Source organism: Lontra canadensis, unplaced genomic scaffold, assembly GCF_010015895.1.
Source record: "Lontra canadensis isolate GAN:19392208 unplaced genomic scaffold, GSC_riverotter_1.0 scaffold11, whole genome shotgun sequence".
NCBI lineage: Eukaryota > Metazoa > Chordata > Mammalia > Carnivora > Mustelidae > Lontra > Lontra canadensis.
This window is the reverse complement of record NW_022631005.1, coordinates 17,119,190-17,138,158: the sequence shown is the minus strand read 5'-3', so window position 1 is coordinate 17,138,158 and position 18,969 is coordinate 17,119,190. Positions and strand designations below refer to the sequence as shown.

General features: G+C 36.8%; 1 protein-coding gene across 5 annotated transcripts in view; it reads left to right on the top strand.

Moving 5' to 3' along the window:
* The window catches only part of KYNU (kynureninase), a 122,552-nt gene that overhangs the window by 33,665 nt on the left and 69,918 nt on the right, over window positions 1–18,969 (top strand). For all 5 annotated transcript variants that reach the window (XM_032856133.1, XM_032856136.1, XM_032856134.1 and 2 more), the window contains one exon: window positions 11,424–11,544. In XM_032856133.1, the coding sequence (XP_032712024.1) occupies window positions 11,424–11,544 (121 nt within the window). The remainder of the gene's footprint in view (window positions 1–11,423; window positions 11,545–18,969) is intronic.

Here is an 18,969-nt window from a genome sequence, read left to right as displayed (position 1 = left end):
AGTTGATTTAGAAATATTTTATCATGTAAAAAAAGGATGTAAAAAACTTACCAGTGTCTAATTATATAGTTTTCTTTACCATTTTTTTAACTTGATAGTTGTCATATATATTACATCTACAAACACTAAAAACCTAATCAGATAATGTTACCATTGTATTCTTTTCAAAATTTAAAACTGTATATTGTGTATATTTTAAGATATTAAGGAAGAAAAAATAGTCTTTTACATTTACCTAGATATTTACTATTTCTGTTGTTCTTCCTTCATTCCTAAAGTCCACATTTCTCTCCAGTATTATTTCCTTTCATCCTAAAGACCTTCCTTTACTATTTCTTTTCTTTTCTTTTTTTTTTCTTTTTGTTTTCTTTTAGAGAGAAAGCTAGAGCGTAGAGGTGGGGAGAGGGTGTGGTACAGAGGGGGAGGGAATCTTAAGACTCCATGCTCAGTCCAGAGCCCAACATAGGGCTTGATCTAACAACCCTGAGATTATGACCTGAGCCAAAATCAAGAGTCCCAACACTTGACTGACTGAGCCACCCAGATGCCTCTCTTTCAGTCACTTAAACATTTTGTTCCATTGGTTTTTGTCCTTTATAGTGTTTGTTTGTTTTTGATTTTTAAAGATTTTATTTATTTATGTCCTCCATGGTATTTGATGAGAAACTCCTAGTCATTAGAATTATTGGTCCCCAATTAGCAAAGGGCTATTTTTCTTTGACTTCTTTAAAGACTTTTTCTTAGTCTTTAATTCTCAGAAATTTGATTATAATGTGTCTGGGAATGCATTTATTTGAGTTTATCCTCCTTAGAGTTCACTGAGATTTTTAAGTGTATACGTTTTCATTTTCGACCAGTTTAAGACGTTTTTAACCATTATTTCCTAAAACTTTTTTTTTTTTTTTTTTTTGCATCTCATTCTTTCTTCCGTTCCTTACAATGTCCTAATAATACAAATATATCCTTGGGTATTGCCTTAAGTATCCTTGAGACAGTGTTCAGTGTTCATTTTCTTAAATTTCTTTTTTTTTTTTTTCCTGATGTATAAATTGGGTAATTTCTATTGACTTGCCTATAAGTTCATTGACTCTTTCCTTTGTCATTGCCATTTGCTCAGGTGTCTTTCCTTTGGAAGTTCTCATTTTCATTTATTGTATTTTGTAGTTCTGAAGTTTCAGTTTATTTCTTTTTAAAATACTTTACTTCTCTGCTGAAACTATCTTTCAGTTTGTTCGTTTTAAATGGTTTATATTCACTTCAAAGTGTCTTTCCTTACATCTTGGATTATAATTACAATAGCTACCTATAGTCTTCGATAATTCTAATATCTCTGTTTTGGGATTGATGTCCATTGATTTTCTTTTCTATTAAGATAGATTGAGATTGTTCTGGTTCTTATGTTGAATAAATTTAGATTCTAGGCATTTTTATATTACCTTATAAGTCTTTGTCTTTTTAAATAGTATCATGAATGTTGATATTCCTTGTTTCCTTTGGTTTGCTTTAGCAAGCAATCTACCCAGATAAGGTGTTTGCAAGTTCCTATACCCCTCCTGTGGATGGTGGTCCCAGTGTTACTTGGATCTGTCCTGTGTGTATGACATCACCAATTTAGGATCTAGGGTCCGTTCTGACAATTTTGTTAGTAATACTGTTTAGAGTTAGATCCATTTAGGCAGGGGTAAGCTCAGAAGTTCATATACAACTTTATATGATCATTTTCTTAAGCTCTCAGTAGACCTAACAATTCCCTGCTCCTAGGGACCCATCTTCATTTTCCTCTGCCTAGAAAACTGAGACTTTCACTTACCTTTTTTTTTTTTTTTTTTTTTTTTTTTAGTGCACTTCCTATGACTATGCTTGCCTTTGGTGCCCAGAAGCAAAAGGACAGAGAGAACCAAACAACTAGAGTTAATCCAACATTCTTAGAACCATTCCTCCTTTGGCTAGAGAAAAGTGTTTCCAATCTCCATGATTTGGGTGCCTGTGCAGCCACTGTCACTATAACTGCCACCACTGTCACAGGGTTGACTAGTGGTGACCATGAATGAGAACAGAAAAATGAAAGAGTAAAGGAAACACCACAAGATTTCTCCCTCACACTCTTTCTCTCAGCCCCTCAGTGATTCTCTCTACAACTCTGACCAGAAATAGGGATAGTGGGCTTCTCTTAGAGTTCTTAGAGCTCACACTCACTCCATGGTTTGGAGTTTCTGGCCCTCTTTGAAAACAAGCCCTGAGAGCTTCCTCAGAAGTATAAGGAAAATACAAGAAACTCAATGCCAGTTTGGTGGTTTTTCAAATGCTGGTTTTCTTCTGCCTGGTATACTTACTATCATTTATTTTTCAAACTCCTCAGATTCTAAAATGCTACTCAGTTCGTTTTAGTTACATTCAGTGTGTCAGAATGTACTCCAAGCCAAATTGGTTCTTAAATTTCTCTAAGTAGTGTAGAAGGCAATAACTGTTTTTGTGTGGTTCAAGAAAAAAATATTTAAATTATACTTAAAAGAAAGAACATTTATTTTAAAACTTTTCTTTTTTTTAAAGATTATGTTAGCAAACTAGTTTTTCATTCTGATGACCAGAACCAGAACTGGTCCCTGGGAATTTTGAAATGCAGTACTCTGTGTGTCATGTAATAAAAGTGATTAAGTCTTGGCTCCCATTGGTTTGCATCTGGAGATTTTGTTTGTTTATTTTTTAAAGATTTATTTCTTTATTTGAGAGAAAGAGACTAAGAGGGAGCATGTACATGATTAGAGGGAAGGGCAGAGGGAGAGAATCTCAGGCAGAGTCCATGCTAAGCACAGAAACCAATGCAGGGCTTGATCCCAAGACCCTGAGTCAAAATCAAGACCCACTGAAACCACCTAAGTGCCCCTAGAGATAATTTATTTATAAAATTTTGACCTAGTTCCTCAGAGGACTGTTGTCTCAGATTTATAGACTTAAGCATCAATCCCAGTACCCAGTATTCCAAATTGCCAAGATTCAGTTCAGTATTTCCAACAAGAATAACAACAACCAAAAGCCACCATAATAGTACCACAAGTATTTAGATTGAGACAACTTTATAATTAGACAGTTTTTATCCAATAAATTCATATTATCTGCTTAAAATCTTCTTGACATTACCAGAGTTCCAAATAATTAAAACATAAACAAACACAGCTTGAATTTCTATGCTTTCCATTACTGATGATAATACAATCATCAACAATTTCATGTTCACCAATCTGCAAAAACATTGTATATCTTCAAGGAGGATCTACTTAAAATTTTTCCTTTCTTCTTTAATTTAAATTTGAGAACAAAATTTCTTTTTCTTTTTTTTAAATATTTATTTATTTATTTGACAGACAGAGATCAAAAGTAGGCAGAGAGGCAGGCAGAGAGAGAGGAGGAAGCAGGCTCCCTACTGAGAGGAAAGCCCGATGTGGGGCTCAATCCCAGGATCCTGGGTTCATGACCTGAGCTGAAGGCAGAGGCTTTAACCCACTGAGCCACTCAGGCGCCCCGAGAACAAAATTTCTTTTTTAAAATAATAAACAAATCAAATGGACAGTAATACTATGTTAAAATTTTAGCCACTTCTGAAGTGAAACAGGCAGGATGTGGAATTTTCTTGTTTAAAATAAAAACATCAATTAAAAGTAATATATTTAAATAAGAAGGAATTTTTTTAAGTTAAAGGTGAATATGTTAGCAAACTTATCTTATTCTAATGAATAAATATCTAATAATCTGATAACAAAAATTATATAGAATAAACTAAAGGAATTTGCAATGCTTAAAGGAAATCCTTATTTATTTATTTATTTGTAAATATTTTACTTATCTATTTGAGAATGAAGGAGAAGGGAGTACAAGCAGGGGGAGGAATAAAGAAACAGACTCCGCACTGAGCAGGGAGCCTGATATGGGGCTGGGTCCCAGGACCTGAGATCACGACCTGAGCCAAAGGCAGACACTTAACCACTTAACCAACTGGGCCACCTAGGTGCCCCCTGAAAGGAAATACTTAGATTTGTTTCACATATTGACACTCCCATTTAATGTGCACATAGTACCCCCTTGGCATACATAAGAAAGATATACACAGCTATCTTATAAGCAAAACCATTAATACTTGACTTCCTTCTCACAAAATGTTTATTTTAGAGGGGTGCCTGGGTGGTTCAGTTTATCAAGCATCTGCCTTCGGCTCAAATCATGATCTCAGGGTCCTGGGATCCAGCCCCAGGTAGGGTTCCCCAATAGGTTGAAAGTCTGCTAGTCTGTCTCCCTCTGCCTCTCTTGCCTGCTTGTGCATGAGTGCTCTTTCTCTCAAATAAATCTTTAAAAAGAGGGGCACCTGGGTGGCTCAGTCAGTCAAGTGTCTGCTTTTGGCTCAGATTGTGATCTCAGGGTCCTGAGATAGAGCCCCAAAATGGGATCCTTGTTCAACAGAGTCTGCTTCTCCCTCTTCCTCTGAGTCTGGATCCCTCCCCTTCTCCTGCTGTCTCTCTCTCAAATAAAATAAAAATCTTTAAAAAAATAAAGAAAAATAAAAAACAAATAGTTGATTTTAGAAAATACTCTACATAAATAAGTCATTTTTAAAATTCTTGGGATTTACCTTTGTATTTCAGTCAAACTAGAGGATTACATCTAGATTTTTTTCTCTTTATATATAATAAGAAAAAAATAGAATTACTTTATAATTACTCTGCTAACCTTGCTTTTGAATGATTTCACATGTGTTTTATTCCTGAGTCTTAAAATACCTTAAATGGTATAATTAAATTGTAAATTATAATAACCAGTTGCTATATTAAGTTAAAAGTAAGGTATTTTCTGTGACCTTCAGTAATTCAGTTAAACTTGAGAAATCTCAGTTTTGGTTTGGTTTGGTTTTTAATAAGGGGCCTTGTGCCAGGTCTTCTGAAATGTGGCAATATATGGAATTATTTGGAAAGATTTTAAAAGGATCTATCTAGGTCCCAGACCAGACCAGTGAAATTGGAGTCTCTGAATCAAGCCTAGGCACTATATTTTTATAAAGCTCCTGTTATGATAAACTAGTACATAAAAGATCACGAGTATCTATTTTTATATATCTATGTTTTAAACTATCATTTCATGAGTAGATTATCATAACTAGTTTAAAAAGTATTATACCCACATATGCATAATTTTAAAATAGATAATAGCTTATCTCTTTAAAAGAAAACAGCTGATACTGGTATCCAAAAATGTATTTGCAATTGGATTAATATTTGGCTAAATTTGGGGCACCTGGGTGGCTCGGTGGGTTAAAGCCAATACCTTTGGCTCAAGTCATGATCCTGGGGTCCTGGGATCGAGCCCCACATCGGGCTCTCTGCTCTGCGGGGAGCCTGCTTCCTCCTCTCTCTCTCTCTGCCTGCCTCTCTGCCTACTTGTGATCTCTGTCAAATAAAAAATTTAAAAAAAATTAAATTTGATAACATTAATTGGATGCTCCAAACATGCAAAGTATATTTATTTGTGGAAGGCAACTTTACTGAAGACTTTAGAATAGTTAAAACTCAAAATTTAAAGTAGCTTCATTAGCATACCATCAATTACTATATTAAGGGGGCATATTTCTTTTCAGTTAAGTTAGCCCCACTGAAAAGTAGCAGAATTTAAATCACTTCAAGAAGACCCTACCTGGGAAAAGATTTATGGTAACATTAGCAGAAAGAAATCTTGACACATGACATCAAGAGGTGGAAGGTAGTGGTAGCAGGTAGGATCAAAGTTACTAGCTAGAGTGCACAGGACTCCAGTGAGAAAGAATTTGTAAAGGACCCACAAAAAGTATGTTCTAAGGGAAAGAGCTACTAATAATATAAAAGCACCAAAGCCAGATTAATGTTTTCCTGAGTCTATTTTTTTTTTTTTCCTCACTCCACTGGAGGGATTGAAGGTAACAGCAATGAAGAACAAGGAAAAAAAAAACAAAAAACCCCACAATAGACATATTGTTTGTTTCAAAACTTTTAAATTAGATCAGCCCTGAGTTGAGGATGGGAGAAACTTTAAATCCAAAGTGATGTTGAAATTTTGGTTTATATTTAAGAAGCAAAAATGAAACTGTTCCTGGGTTCACCTTAGAACATATAAATAAACTAAAAAAGTAAGAACATAAGGTCTAGAGTGATGGACATTTTTGCTGCTGTAAAATGTTACTCAGAACCAATCAAGTGACTTCCAGAATCATGAGATCTAGAACAGCAACCTTTAAGAAGAAAGGAGACTTTCAGACAAATGGCCATCACCATTTGATTTAATGCCTGGCTGAGGTAAGTGAGGCCTATTTTAACCAGATGTACCTTCTGGTTAAGGAGGATGTTATGAGTTGCACTGTGTCTCCTAAAAGAGAATATGTTGACATTCTAACACTTAGTACCGAGAATGTAACCCAATTTGGAGAATGGAGTCTTTTGAAGTGGGAAGCGGGAGAACTAGGTTCTGGTCTGACGGACTCCAAGAGTGAATCTTGTGGACAAAGGAGAGTGGGTAAAGCTGGGTGAAGCCATAGAAGTTTATTGAGTAAAGATACAAAAAAAGCTCTCAAGAGTGAGAGGGATCCCAGCAGGGTCTCCTTGAGGGCCTTTAGGGTTGGTCTTTAATAGAAAGCTAACCAGTGAACTTAAATCCTTTTAACGTGGGGCACCTGGACGGCTCAGCCATTGGGTGTCTACCTTTGGCTCAGGTCATGATCCCGGAGTCCAGAGATTGAGCCCCTTCTCCCTCCCCCACACCTCCTGCTTGTGTTCTATCTCTGCTGTGTCTCTGTCAAATAAATAAAAAGAATCCTTTTAACATAATCTTTTGATATCACCATTGAACAAAAACTAGTGATACTGCCTTCTATGGCTTACTTCCTAGGGAGTCTGGTTATTCTTTGTTGGTCACAGGTGATTATCATAAAAAAAAAGACCTCACAGGCCTAGGGTTTGTTCCCCTATTTCTGGTTTCCCCCATCTCCACATTTTTGGGATTTCTGTGAGCCTGACTCATAGCCCCCTATCTGTTTCTCCCTACCTAACCCCACCTGTCCCTTACTCAAGGTTAACTGAGATCATTAGGGTGAGCCCTAATAGGATGTGAACTATATAAGACAAAGAACTAAAGAGAGAGACAGAAAGGTATACAGACATGTGTGGAGAACATGTGTAAACATGAACGGAGGCATTGACATGTCATGTTGAGAAACCTAGGACCCACCCCTCATAGCCTTCAGATGGGCAAATTGCCAACACCTAGATTTGGAATTCTAGTTTCCAGCACTATGGAGATAATACATTTCTATTGTTTAACCATTCAGTTTCTGGGATTTTGTTACAGAAGCCCTAGCAAACTGATACAAAGGATTTATAACAGTGATCCATGCAGGTCTATTGGAGGACCCCAAGAAAGGGACTAGCCAAGAGGGTCTTGACTTCATGCAGGATGGAAATCAAACATGAGCTAGCAGGAAGTAAAAGAGTTTACTGAAGATATGTAATACATGAGAGAAATGTGGACAGCACATCCTGGAGACTCAGGAAGGAAAAGAGCATGAGTCTTGTCTTTGCTTTGAGTCTGGGATTTTTATTGGGTATTGTGGTCTGGTGCATGTGAACTTAAGCATTTAAGAAATAGAAAAAGGACAGACAGGGTCCAAGTGTCCTTTTCATAAGGTACTCATTCCCTGAAGCCAGGGTTCTTGGTGTCAAGGTGTTCGGAGTCCGTGGTCTTGGAGAACATTAATGTTAACTATTGTGCTTGAAGACTCCAAAGTTAGCATTATGTCTTGGTCCTTTAACGAGGACCTGTGTTATTTGTGTTGCAAGGCATGTGTAGAGTGGAATGGGGGTGCAGGTCCTAGCAATGACAAGCTGGAGCAAAAGGAAAAAAAAAATGGCTTTTTCTATGGGGTCCCTTCAGTTTCTGTGTCTCAACAGGAAGCAGATGTTTCTGGCTCAAAGGGTATTTACAGAAGATGGGGACTTGACTGTAATGAAAATTCATCATGCACTCTTTCAACATGCCCAATCTGTGCTAGAATTTGGAGAATGACCATTCAAACCACAATCAGAAAACATTTTTTGTAATAACTTTCTGTGAGAGGACAGTCACATTTATTTGTGTATATATTTTTATATTTTAGTGACAGGAATGGGTCATTGGAACAGATTGTATGGCCCACGAGTATTTACTTTCTGGCTCTTTACAGAAAAAGCTTGCCTTGCCCTGACTAGAAAAGGTCGCTGCTTAGGGATACTGCCTACAAGGGGACAAAATGAGCATATGTAGCAAATGATCTGGTCTGGACACAAAAATCACAGGGGACATCAGTCATGATACCTCTCAGTGTTTTGATTCTCAGAGTAATAGACTAGGACAGTGTGGATCAAGAGGAAGGCACTGAGACACTTTTACATTTTCATCCCTAAAACTGGATGGAGCCTACTCTAATGGGAGAAAGATCCTCCTAAAAAAAAGAAACAAGAGACACTAAAAGAAGAGAATTTGGTGGGTGGGGAGTTATAGTCCTGAGGCATTATGACTTAACCGGAATTTGGGACCCACCAAAATGACATGTGTTAATAAAACAGAAGTTTATTTTGAAAAGGGAGAGAGTACAGTAAGCTCCTAAAGTCCTTTGTGGAAAAGCCATTGAAGTAAGAGAGAAAACCAAAAGGAATATTGAGAAATTTCAAAAGATTATGTGCAAATTGGCAACTCCTACTTAAGAGAACTATGAATGCCATCATTACTAAAATACGTATTTTGGCAGAACATCAAATCCTCAATATGCTTTAAAGAAGTTGTCAAAAGACAGAATGTTCTAGGGTGCCTAGGTGGCTCAGTCAGTTAAGCGTCTGCCTTCTGCTCAGATCAAGATCCCGGGCTCCTGGGACTGAGCCTGGCATCAGGATCCCTGCTCAGTGGGGAGTTGGCTCCATTTCCTCCCAAGAAAACAAACCATTACTGCAGTTCTGAGAGAGAGAGAGAGAGAGAGAGAGCTACCTACAAGTCTAGGACCTATAGGAGATAGCACACAGGTAGAGGAATGTGTCTTAAGTAAAACTTGTTTGAAGGGCAGGTGAATTCATAATTTATTCTACAGAATCCAACAGTAAAATAAACTAGTTCCCAATGTTTCTTAGAGTTAGGAGGAATGAGAGATCACTAGGAGAAGGAGGATCTTTTATTTGATGCAGTTAAAAAGACATTAATATCTTCCTAATGGCCTGGGTTACTATACTTATTTAAATAACTTAGTTCAAATATGAGTCATGTGACATCAGTTAAAGTATACAATAATGAGTATAATTTGCAGTCCCATGCTGGAGGTATACAAATGGTATAGTTTTGCATTTTTAAAGAATGGAATCAAATTAGACACCTACCAGATTGGATGGAAAATCGTCATTCCTTTATTTAGGGATTTGCCTTCTCTCTTCCTAGGGGTCTGCAAATATTTGGAGGTGTGTTGGTATCCAAAGATGAGGTTTGTGAGGTAAAGATGAACTCTTTTGGTCCCCCTTACCTGAGCCTCTATGGCCATTAGAGGGCGGGTGGCTTCCCCAGCAGCCGCCTCTCCTTCCCACCAGTCTCTTACCTGGTCCCCAAACACACCTGCAAAGCCTCTTTTGGTAGGCCTGGGATCTTCAGTGGAGCCAGCTGGAGAGGATATATTCTTTGATTCTCTCAGTCCTGTGGAAAGCAGTTGCATTAACTTGGTTCACATGCTTTTCCTTCAACCCTTGGAGGCCTCTCCCTTGTTTTCTGTTAACACGCTACTCAGCTCTAGGGAAGAAGGAAAACTTTGTCCTCTACCTTTCTGAGTGCTAGGCCAAAAGTCTGTTACAAAATACAAATTAACAAGATAAAAACATATAATTTTTATTTTAAAATACGAGTTTTACATGAGAGGGGAGACTTCAAAAGGAAATGAAGACCCAAAGAAGCAATTAAACCTGAATTTTTAATGCTAGGTTTGATGAAGGGTTGACATTAACAGGAAAAATGTGACAAGATAACAGAGGATATGAACTGAGTGTAGTAAACTGGGGGAAACAGTTAAGGCCTATTTTCTTGCCTTCCTCTCAGTGTCTTGGCGATGAAGATGTGTAGGGAGGGCACCTCTCACATGAGGGTTTTATGACCTGCTTAAGGGATGGTGAAAAGTCTTTCTTACACATGCAGTTTCTCAAATTACCTCAGCTTAAAATACTCAGTATGTCAAGGTGCTTTATTTTGGTTTAGTGTGTGCAGCCCTGCACCCCCAACACTGCCAAGAACAGTTTTTAATAACCATTTTTCTGGCATGAGACAAGACAGGGCTGCTTATCTTTCATGTTATACAGATCCAGTGGGACTAAGGTGGAGAGTGGTAAGCTATCTCTTTATTCTTGCGGAGTTTATAAAATACATTTTCTGGTTACTCTGTTCTGTCACATTACATAATGCCAATTGAATTCTCACATAATACCATCTGATGGGCTTTGAGACTTTTTAAACAAACAACTTAACCAAGTTAGAGGAATGTAGTGAAAGGAGATGGGGAGCCATACTTTGTCTGGCAAGGGACAAGATAACTTAGTTTACAATTTTGCTTTTCTTTCATACTGAACATACTTTAAAAATGACTTTCTAAATATGAGCAGCCCACTATGTACTTGTCTGTAAAAGCTGTCAGCAGTGAAGGAAAAAGACAAGACAATAGGAGCAGAATCTGGGTGATTGGCTCCCCATGCTGGGTCATTGATGGGGCTGACACACACAGAACATGTTTCATCTTCAAACATGGATTGGTTTGCTAATAAAACTGCATTTGTTGCTGTCAACAGAGAATTGTAAGATAGACAAATCACCAAAATTCTGATTTATTTGAATAAGACATAGATACAGAGAACAATCTACCTGTATATATATTAATATTATGTGTATAGAGATACAGAGTGAAAAAAATGTACAAATCCAATATATCTACTTCAGATATGTAAATACTCATTTAGATATTTTTTATTTGCCTTATCTACAACACCATTTATTACAGAGGTTTAGAATGTGCCTAGACTCTGGTAACCTTCTAGTGTGACTAGATGGGCTGATGATACACTTTATATAAAAATTCCATTTCTAACTTTTTTCTGTTACCTTCGTTTGTTTGTGATTAGATTTCCTCTTTAACACAGTAAGTAAGAGATCTCAACAAAAGTCTCTGTAAATAAAAATTTTAAAATATAAATGTGAAAGATTATTTTTCTGAAAACTTGATGTTATCCTTGGGAGGAATTATAAGTTATTTATTTTCCTTATTGGTGTTAGTTATATTAATTAGTTGTACTGGACTAGCAATGCCAAATGAAAGAGGTTAATTAATTGAATAAGCACTTTTTCATTTCTTTCTGTTTCAGTTGATTTATCTTTAGTGAATAAAGATGAAAACGCCATCTATTTCTTGGGAAATTCTCTTGGCCTTCAGCCAAAAATGGTTAAAACATATCTGGAAGAAGAACTAGATAAGTGGGCCAAAATGTAAGTATTATTTCAAAATCTATCATTTGACATCTCATACAAGAACTTTATTTTTTTTTCCTCCAAATTTTTATTTTAATTCCAGTTAGTTAACATGCTGTGCAATATTGGTTTCTGGAGTAGAATTTAGGGGTTCATCAGCACCCAGTGCTCATCACAAAAATTGCCCTCCCTAATCCCCATCACCATGTTACCCCATCCCCCACCCACTTCCCCTCCAACAACCCTCAGTTTGTTCTCTGTAGTTAAGAGTCTGTTTCTTGGTTTGCTTCTCTTTTTTTCCTCTGATGTCCATTTGTTTTGTTTCTTAAATTCCACATATGAATGAAATTATACGGTATTTCTCTGACTGATTATTTCGCTTAGCATAATATTCTTTAGTTCCATCCACATCATTTCAAATGGCAAGATTTCATTCCTTTTGATGGCTGGGTAATATTCCATTGTGTAATACACACACACACACATCACATCTTCTTTATCCATTCATCAGTCGATGGACATTTGGGCTCTTTCCCTAATTGACTACTGTTGATAAATGCTGCTATAAACAGTTTGCATGTATCCCTTCAAATCATTAATAACTTTAAAAATCACACTAGGTTGTCTGTTATTTGGAAAGGAGTACAGTAGGCTCCTAGAAGTTTAGGACGTAGAGAAACCTTAGGAGTCATGTCATTCAGTGTGTTCTCATTGTATTGACGACATAAGTTAGTGACAGATTCAAGAGTAAAACTTTCAAAGTATTAGAAAAAATAGGTCCCTCCCCCAAGCTGATACATCTAAATCATACATAATCATTTTATTTTATTTAGTGGCTAATAAAGGAGTTAAGATTTAGAATTTAATTCAATGTTTTCATTAGTTGTTCTTGCTAAACTTCATGACACCGATTTTTATAAATAAGAAAATTAAAATAGTTGAGGGGGAGAAAAAGATTAGTGGAGCAGAAGGTACCACCTGTCCTCCCCAAACTGAATGTGTTTATTGAGAAGATGCTCTATTTGGGCTTAACTAAACAGGTTTGCTCCAACCATGCAAGAATCTGAAATCTTAAATCCTTTTTTTTTCTCCATCACTTCAGTTCACTTTTATTCTTCTGCCTAAGAAACTCCCCACATTCCCTGCTTCTCTGTATGCCTGCAGACCATCCCTAATCCCAACCTTTTCAACCCTGCTGGTGGTCTCTCCCCAGCTGCCCATTGTATTAATAATCACTGCTGGGGGATAGGCAGTTTAGAGGTATCTGTTTTCATTAGCTTCATATTCTCAACCATATTATAAATCCCTTTAGGAAAATAACTTAATTTTATGTGCTTTTATCATTCCTCAGTAGTTACTAATAACTCTGGAACTAGAAATATTTAAGAAAAACTTTTAACTATTAAAAATTATTTTATTTAAAATATTAAAAATAAGACACATGAAAACGTGCTCAACATCCCTAATCATCAGGGAAATGCACATCAAAACCACAGTGAGAGATTATCTCATACCTATCAGAATGGCTAAAATAAAAAACACAAGAAATAACAAGTGTTGGCAAGAATGTGGAGAGAAAGGACCGCTGTGTAACTGATGTTGGGAATGCAAACTGTTGCAGCTTCTGTGGAAAACAGTATGTACGTTCCCCAAGAAATTAAAAATAGAGCTACCGTGTGATCTAGCAGTTCCACTCTTGGATACTTGCCCAGACAAAACACAAGCACTAATTCAAAAAGGTGTATGCACACCTGTGTTTATTGCAGCATGTTGTACAATAGCCAAGATACAGAAGCAACCCACGTGTCCATCCACAGATCAATAGAGAAGATGTGGGGTGTATATATATATATATATATATATATATATATATATATATATACACATATATAGATATAGATATATATATGCACATGTATTACTCAGCCATAAAAAAGAATGGGATCTTGCCATCTGCAACAACATGGATGGATCTAGATAGTGTAATGCTAAGTGAGATAAGTCAGTCAGAGGAAGATAAATACCATGATTCCACTCATTTCTGGAACTTAAGAAACAAAACAAATGGACAAAGAGAAAAAAAAGGAGGGAAAAAAAAAAAAAGATTCAACTAAAGAGAACAACACACTGATGGCTACCAGAGGGGAGGTGGTAGGGGATGGGCGAAAAAGGTGAAGGGGATTAAGAGCACATTACATGATGAGTACAGAGTAATGCATAGAACTGTTGCATCACTATAGTGTACACCTGAACTCTATATGTTCATTTTGCTTGAATTTTTAAAAAAAGAAAAATAAACTAAAAATGAGTAGAAATAGTTTAAAAATATGTCCTGAATATTAAAATCTGAAAATAGACACAAGGAGGAAGCCAAACCCGAAGGTCAGAAAAAAATGAATGAAGGAAAATGAAACCAAATCAGATAAGAACTCTGACCAAGACATTTGGCTCTTATTCAAACTCCAAATGTCTTCTAATTCTTCAGTTTTCATGCCTCTGGTCTTTCATATTGGGAACAGTACCTCTTTTTAAGGTTTATTTTACACTGACTGTGCTAATGATTACTACCACAGGCATTAGATTACACTGCAAAGTTCTTAATTTCAGTGGTTGAGAATATAAATTTGTACCTCAATGCAAAAATCATAGAGGTTTATATAATTTATTAAGCCTGTTATAACTGTATCTGCATAACTTGTATGCATAAATTGAAAAATAAATATCACCACATTTGGAAGCATTTTGCACTAGCAGGTTTTAGTACTTAAAAAATGAGGGTCATACTTAATAAAAATGGTTAATATTCATTTTTGGCCTTAATATAAAAGAGAGCAGAGAATTAGATTGAATTTGAACTTTAGAATGTGTCCTAGCCTTTTGGATATTTATTCAGGAAGGCGGTGCATTTTTATCCTTTAGGCATTTAAAAAAGATGCTGCCCTGCGATCTTATTCATCTGCTTGTGATTACCTTGGTTTATTAGACTGGTTGATTATTTTTGAGACTTTAAAGTTATATTCCAGAAGAGTGCCTCTCTATCATACACCCTTCTATTGTTGTTAACTTCCAATTTTACATTTTACCTTGTGACAATAGAAAATTAGAGAATCTTAATGCCTTCTACTGATTTTTCATTAGACAGATGATTCAGTAAAGAGGTGCATATTAATGCTTCAGGCAGTGTAAACTACATTTAAAAGACTCTGAGAAAAAGATCGGGGAGCTTCTAGTTAGTTTTATTTTGTCTTTGCTTAGTTTTATTTAGTCTTCTTGCTTTCAGTGGTGGTGGGCCCAGTCAGTGTCACACCCACTGTCTCCCTGTTGATGTCGGTGGTGTTCAAGGGGCAAGGTCAGAATCATGTGGCTCTATCCCACTGTCCATCTTTGATCTCAAAAGTGTTTGTTCATTATTTCTTTGGTCCTAAGTTGTTAGCTTAAAATTTTTCTCTGGCCTTTTCCAGCTAAGGTTCTGTTGGGAGGAAAACTTCTTCTATCAGTTTACGTCCTATTCGTTGAGGGCCTGTGGATTCACTGATAAGAGATAGCTAACCCAAGTTTCTTTCATGGGCATGCAGAAGTACTCTACAAAAAAATGATTCACTCAATAACTTCGGGTAAGGGTTTATATACCAGTTTAAACAAAGGGGGCGGTTTTAGGGCTTCAGTAAGAAGTATAGAAAGCTTTATTGGGCCTGTTCATTCTGATAATAATGGGCATATCTTTCCTGGCTGGAAGCCCCCAAGAGGGATATGGGTGGCATCTGAATTTGCACCTCCTGGTGTTGAGTCATTTTCCATCTGTGAGTGGGCTAATGGCAGCTATATTTTCAGAAGAGTCTTCTTAAGTCAAGGAGTGTTTCTTTCTTAGGCCGCTGGCCGTTCATATGCTTTTAGTTTAAAGTAATAATCTTGCCACTGTGGAAGGGCTGTTGGTCCCTTGACTTCCCTTTCTGAATATTGCTTTTGTTTTTGTGCTAAATATCCTCACACATGTTTGGTATGCTTCTAGATCCAGGGCCTCCCATTACTGTGGTGAGTGTTCCTGATTACCTGTCCTCTTCACCTTCTCCAGCCCCATGTCTGCCCTACCTCTTAGCTAATAACCAAATCAGGCCAGTGCCTTTCTCTCTTCTTGACCAGTGGAAGATTTTGAGAAGGACTGAGTCAAAGAGAGCTACACAGTTACTAAATACACTAATGGAAACTGAAATTAATTGCTTAACAGGAAAAAAATATTAGAAATTATAATCTTGACAGTAACATAAAAATCAGAGTGTCCTTTGACTAAGTGAGATATTTTTCTGGGATATTGATAACAAGTCTGGCTGGCCATCCAACCATATAAGGTAAGAAGTACCATTTGGCTCATGGCTGTTAATGTTCTTGTCTCTATCTTTTATGTCCTATCACAGCCATACTACCTACCTATCTATAAAATAAACTGTTACTGACCATAGGGTAGCCTGATTTTATAATTCATACAGCTACCAATTTTGATTACTTACGCTAGAGGAAAGTCAAGAACAGAGGCATACTTAGAAATATTTTTGTTGCTTTATGATTTCTTCTAAAACTTTTTAACTTATTTAAGACAAAGCAATGAAAATAAAGCACTTCTGTGGGTTTTTAAATGCTTATTATTGTTATCTTGCAACTGTGTGGTTTCTTAAGTAGATTACTTCACTTGGAAGAATTAAATTTGTGCAATAACAATATTTTGATTTTTTGACATTCTGAAATAGAAAAATTTCATGGTGATTTGACTCATTTGATATAAAATAGTTAATTACCATCCAAATGAGGTTATAACAGTAAGAAATAGCATTAATAGGGGTCTGTGAGTTTGCCAGAATTTTTTTAGAACATTTAATACTACATATTTATATATTATGGATTTATTAGTGGCCCAGATTATTTAAAGAAAAATAACATGGACTAATAATCACAGTGGGAAAGATGAGCTAGAAGAGGAAGATACCTCCATTCTGAAGAGCACATTGTAAGTTGAGAAACGTATATTATGTCCCTAAGATAAAACCGCAGTATTTTAGGTCTTCTGCGTTGTCTTATCTATTTGATAAATGGTTTTCTTTCGGTTTTCTTTCTTTTCATAGGAGCAAAAACTTGACCCAGTTGTGTCTTTATAGGGATGCTTCTAAGTCCTATGTGACTTTAGGTAGGCTTACTTAATAAGAAAATAGCCCTCTGAATTACATGTTAGGAACAAACTGCGCGGTTAGCGGGCAATGATTGACTTGGATGGCAGTGTGTGTGTGGGCAGGCATGCTCTTGAGACACCGCCGTCTCATTCAGTTCATGTTTTTCTTTAAAAAAAAAGTGTATTCTGGGGAGAAAAAATGCTCCCTCTACCCCCCCCAATTCAACAACTGACCTATAAAATAAACTGACAAGACATAGATTAATAAGAATTAATAATTACTCCATATTAATTATTAATATTATGAGCACGAGGGCTTCCTGGGTGGGGGGGAGTGATTACCAAAAAAAAAGAAATCCATGAGATTTGAGAATTTACATGTCCTATTGATAGGGGTAGGGGAGGAGGATATAGGCCACTTTAAGAGGAGAATAAATGATTTTTAGAAAGGGTGAAAGGCACTTAGAAGATGTGATGGTTTGTGACAAAATCTTCTGGGTGTGGTCTCGACTCTGGGCTCCTCTCTGGGGACAGGAGTCAATCTTCTGTGGTTGACGAAAATTGCTGAGGGAGGGATTGATGGTAGTTGAGTTCCTTTGGAGGACCCGTCTTTAGGCAGATGGGGAAGTTCTGAGGAAACATCCCTACACGTGCTGTTTTTCAGATGCATTCAGCTCAAGATAATCTTTATGTTAAAGAGGCAAATTTTGCTGCACTGCCCTTCAGTATGAATAAGAAAGTATGACATGTTAAACAAAGATTTTCCTACCTCTAGAGATGTAGAAAAATGTAGGTGGCTAATCACCAATTAGGTCACAGATTAAAAAAAAAAAAAAGTGGTGGTCTTAAGGATTCTGTGATGTCTTATTTGTTTCCTTATGGGTGGGGGGCAAGGAGGAAGAAGCTTTTAAAAGCCTGGCTACTACTTATTTTGTAGGATGGTTAAAGCAGGGTCCTCTTTCAAAGAGGATCCTCTATTAACTTCCTAATTTGATTTTACATCCTGAAATCTAATTTCGTGAGCAGATAGCCCTCCCTAGACATCTCAGAGAACACCCCAGTTGGGGGAATGATTAATGCCATAGCCATGAGGAAACTGTCTGCCAGGCTCTTTTCCTTTGCAGCACTGGAAAAGAAGTTTGCAACTACTACATTGCAAGTATGTTGGGCAGTTTTGAATGAGAGCAATGTAATCTTTCTTTACTCTGATACCTATGTTTAAAACTGCACTGCAATCTACATTAAGCCTTTATAAAGACAGGCCACTTTAGTTGGAGTTTATTGGGGTAACAACTTCCTAAATACATTTCACTACCCTAGGCTTAGTAGACTGACAAAAAGGAAAGAAGCAGACTGTGTGTGTGTGTGTGATATTTTAAAGGTGGGGGGAGATGCCAGAATTGCAGGAAGAAACATACTCTTAAAGATTATTACCATGGTGTCTACCAGAGTAAGAAGTAGGTGGCCTGCTAGTCTGAGACATAAATTCTCTGAGGCAGAACATAGAATTTTACTACCTAAATGTAATAAGATGTATTGTGCTATCAGCAAGGCCAGGAGCTCTGTGTGATTAAAATAAAAAAGGATCCAAGTATCTGCCTTTAACTACCATTTAATGATAATGATTTTTGTCTTTAGCATTTATATTGGAAGTCAAGAAAGAGGCAAGCTGCAGGCTATCTAATAATAATATGAATAATAATCACTGGCAATTGCCCTTCTCTTCCTCCTTAGTTCTTATAGTCTCTGCTTATTCACAGAGAGAGTCCTTTTCCTTCATCTCAGTTTATACGGTAATCAAAATATTAGTTTAAAAATTGCATTGTACCCCACATGCCCATGCTGTAGATTTACCTTAGGGCAGAGTCAGAAAGGGGTGCTATGGGCCAATCTCTTTTACATGTTATCTTATTTTTCACATTCATCCTTTCAGGTACATATTGCAACCCCTTTACTTTTACTTTTACAGGCTTTATCAGCTTATAATACATGTAGTCTCATAACCAGTGGTGACCTGGAATTGGCTCAGACCAGCAATGAAAGCCAGTCATTAAATATTGAGGATTTTAGTTAATGCCAGGAAATGGACCACAGGGGATATTCACATCATGAAAATCAACAAAGGCTAAAAACAGGGCTCCATTCGTCCTATTACCCCACTACTCTCTTGGGGAGAAAAAATTATTTTCCCCAGACCAGACCCTTCTGAGTTCTTAGCTGAGACCCTTGTAATAAAAGACAGCTTAGCAGGAGGGGAAAAAACGCACAAGTTACTAGGATGCATA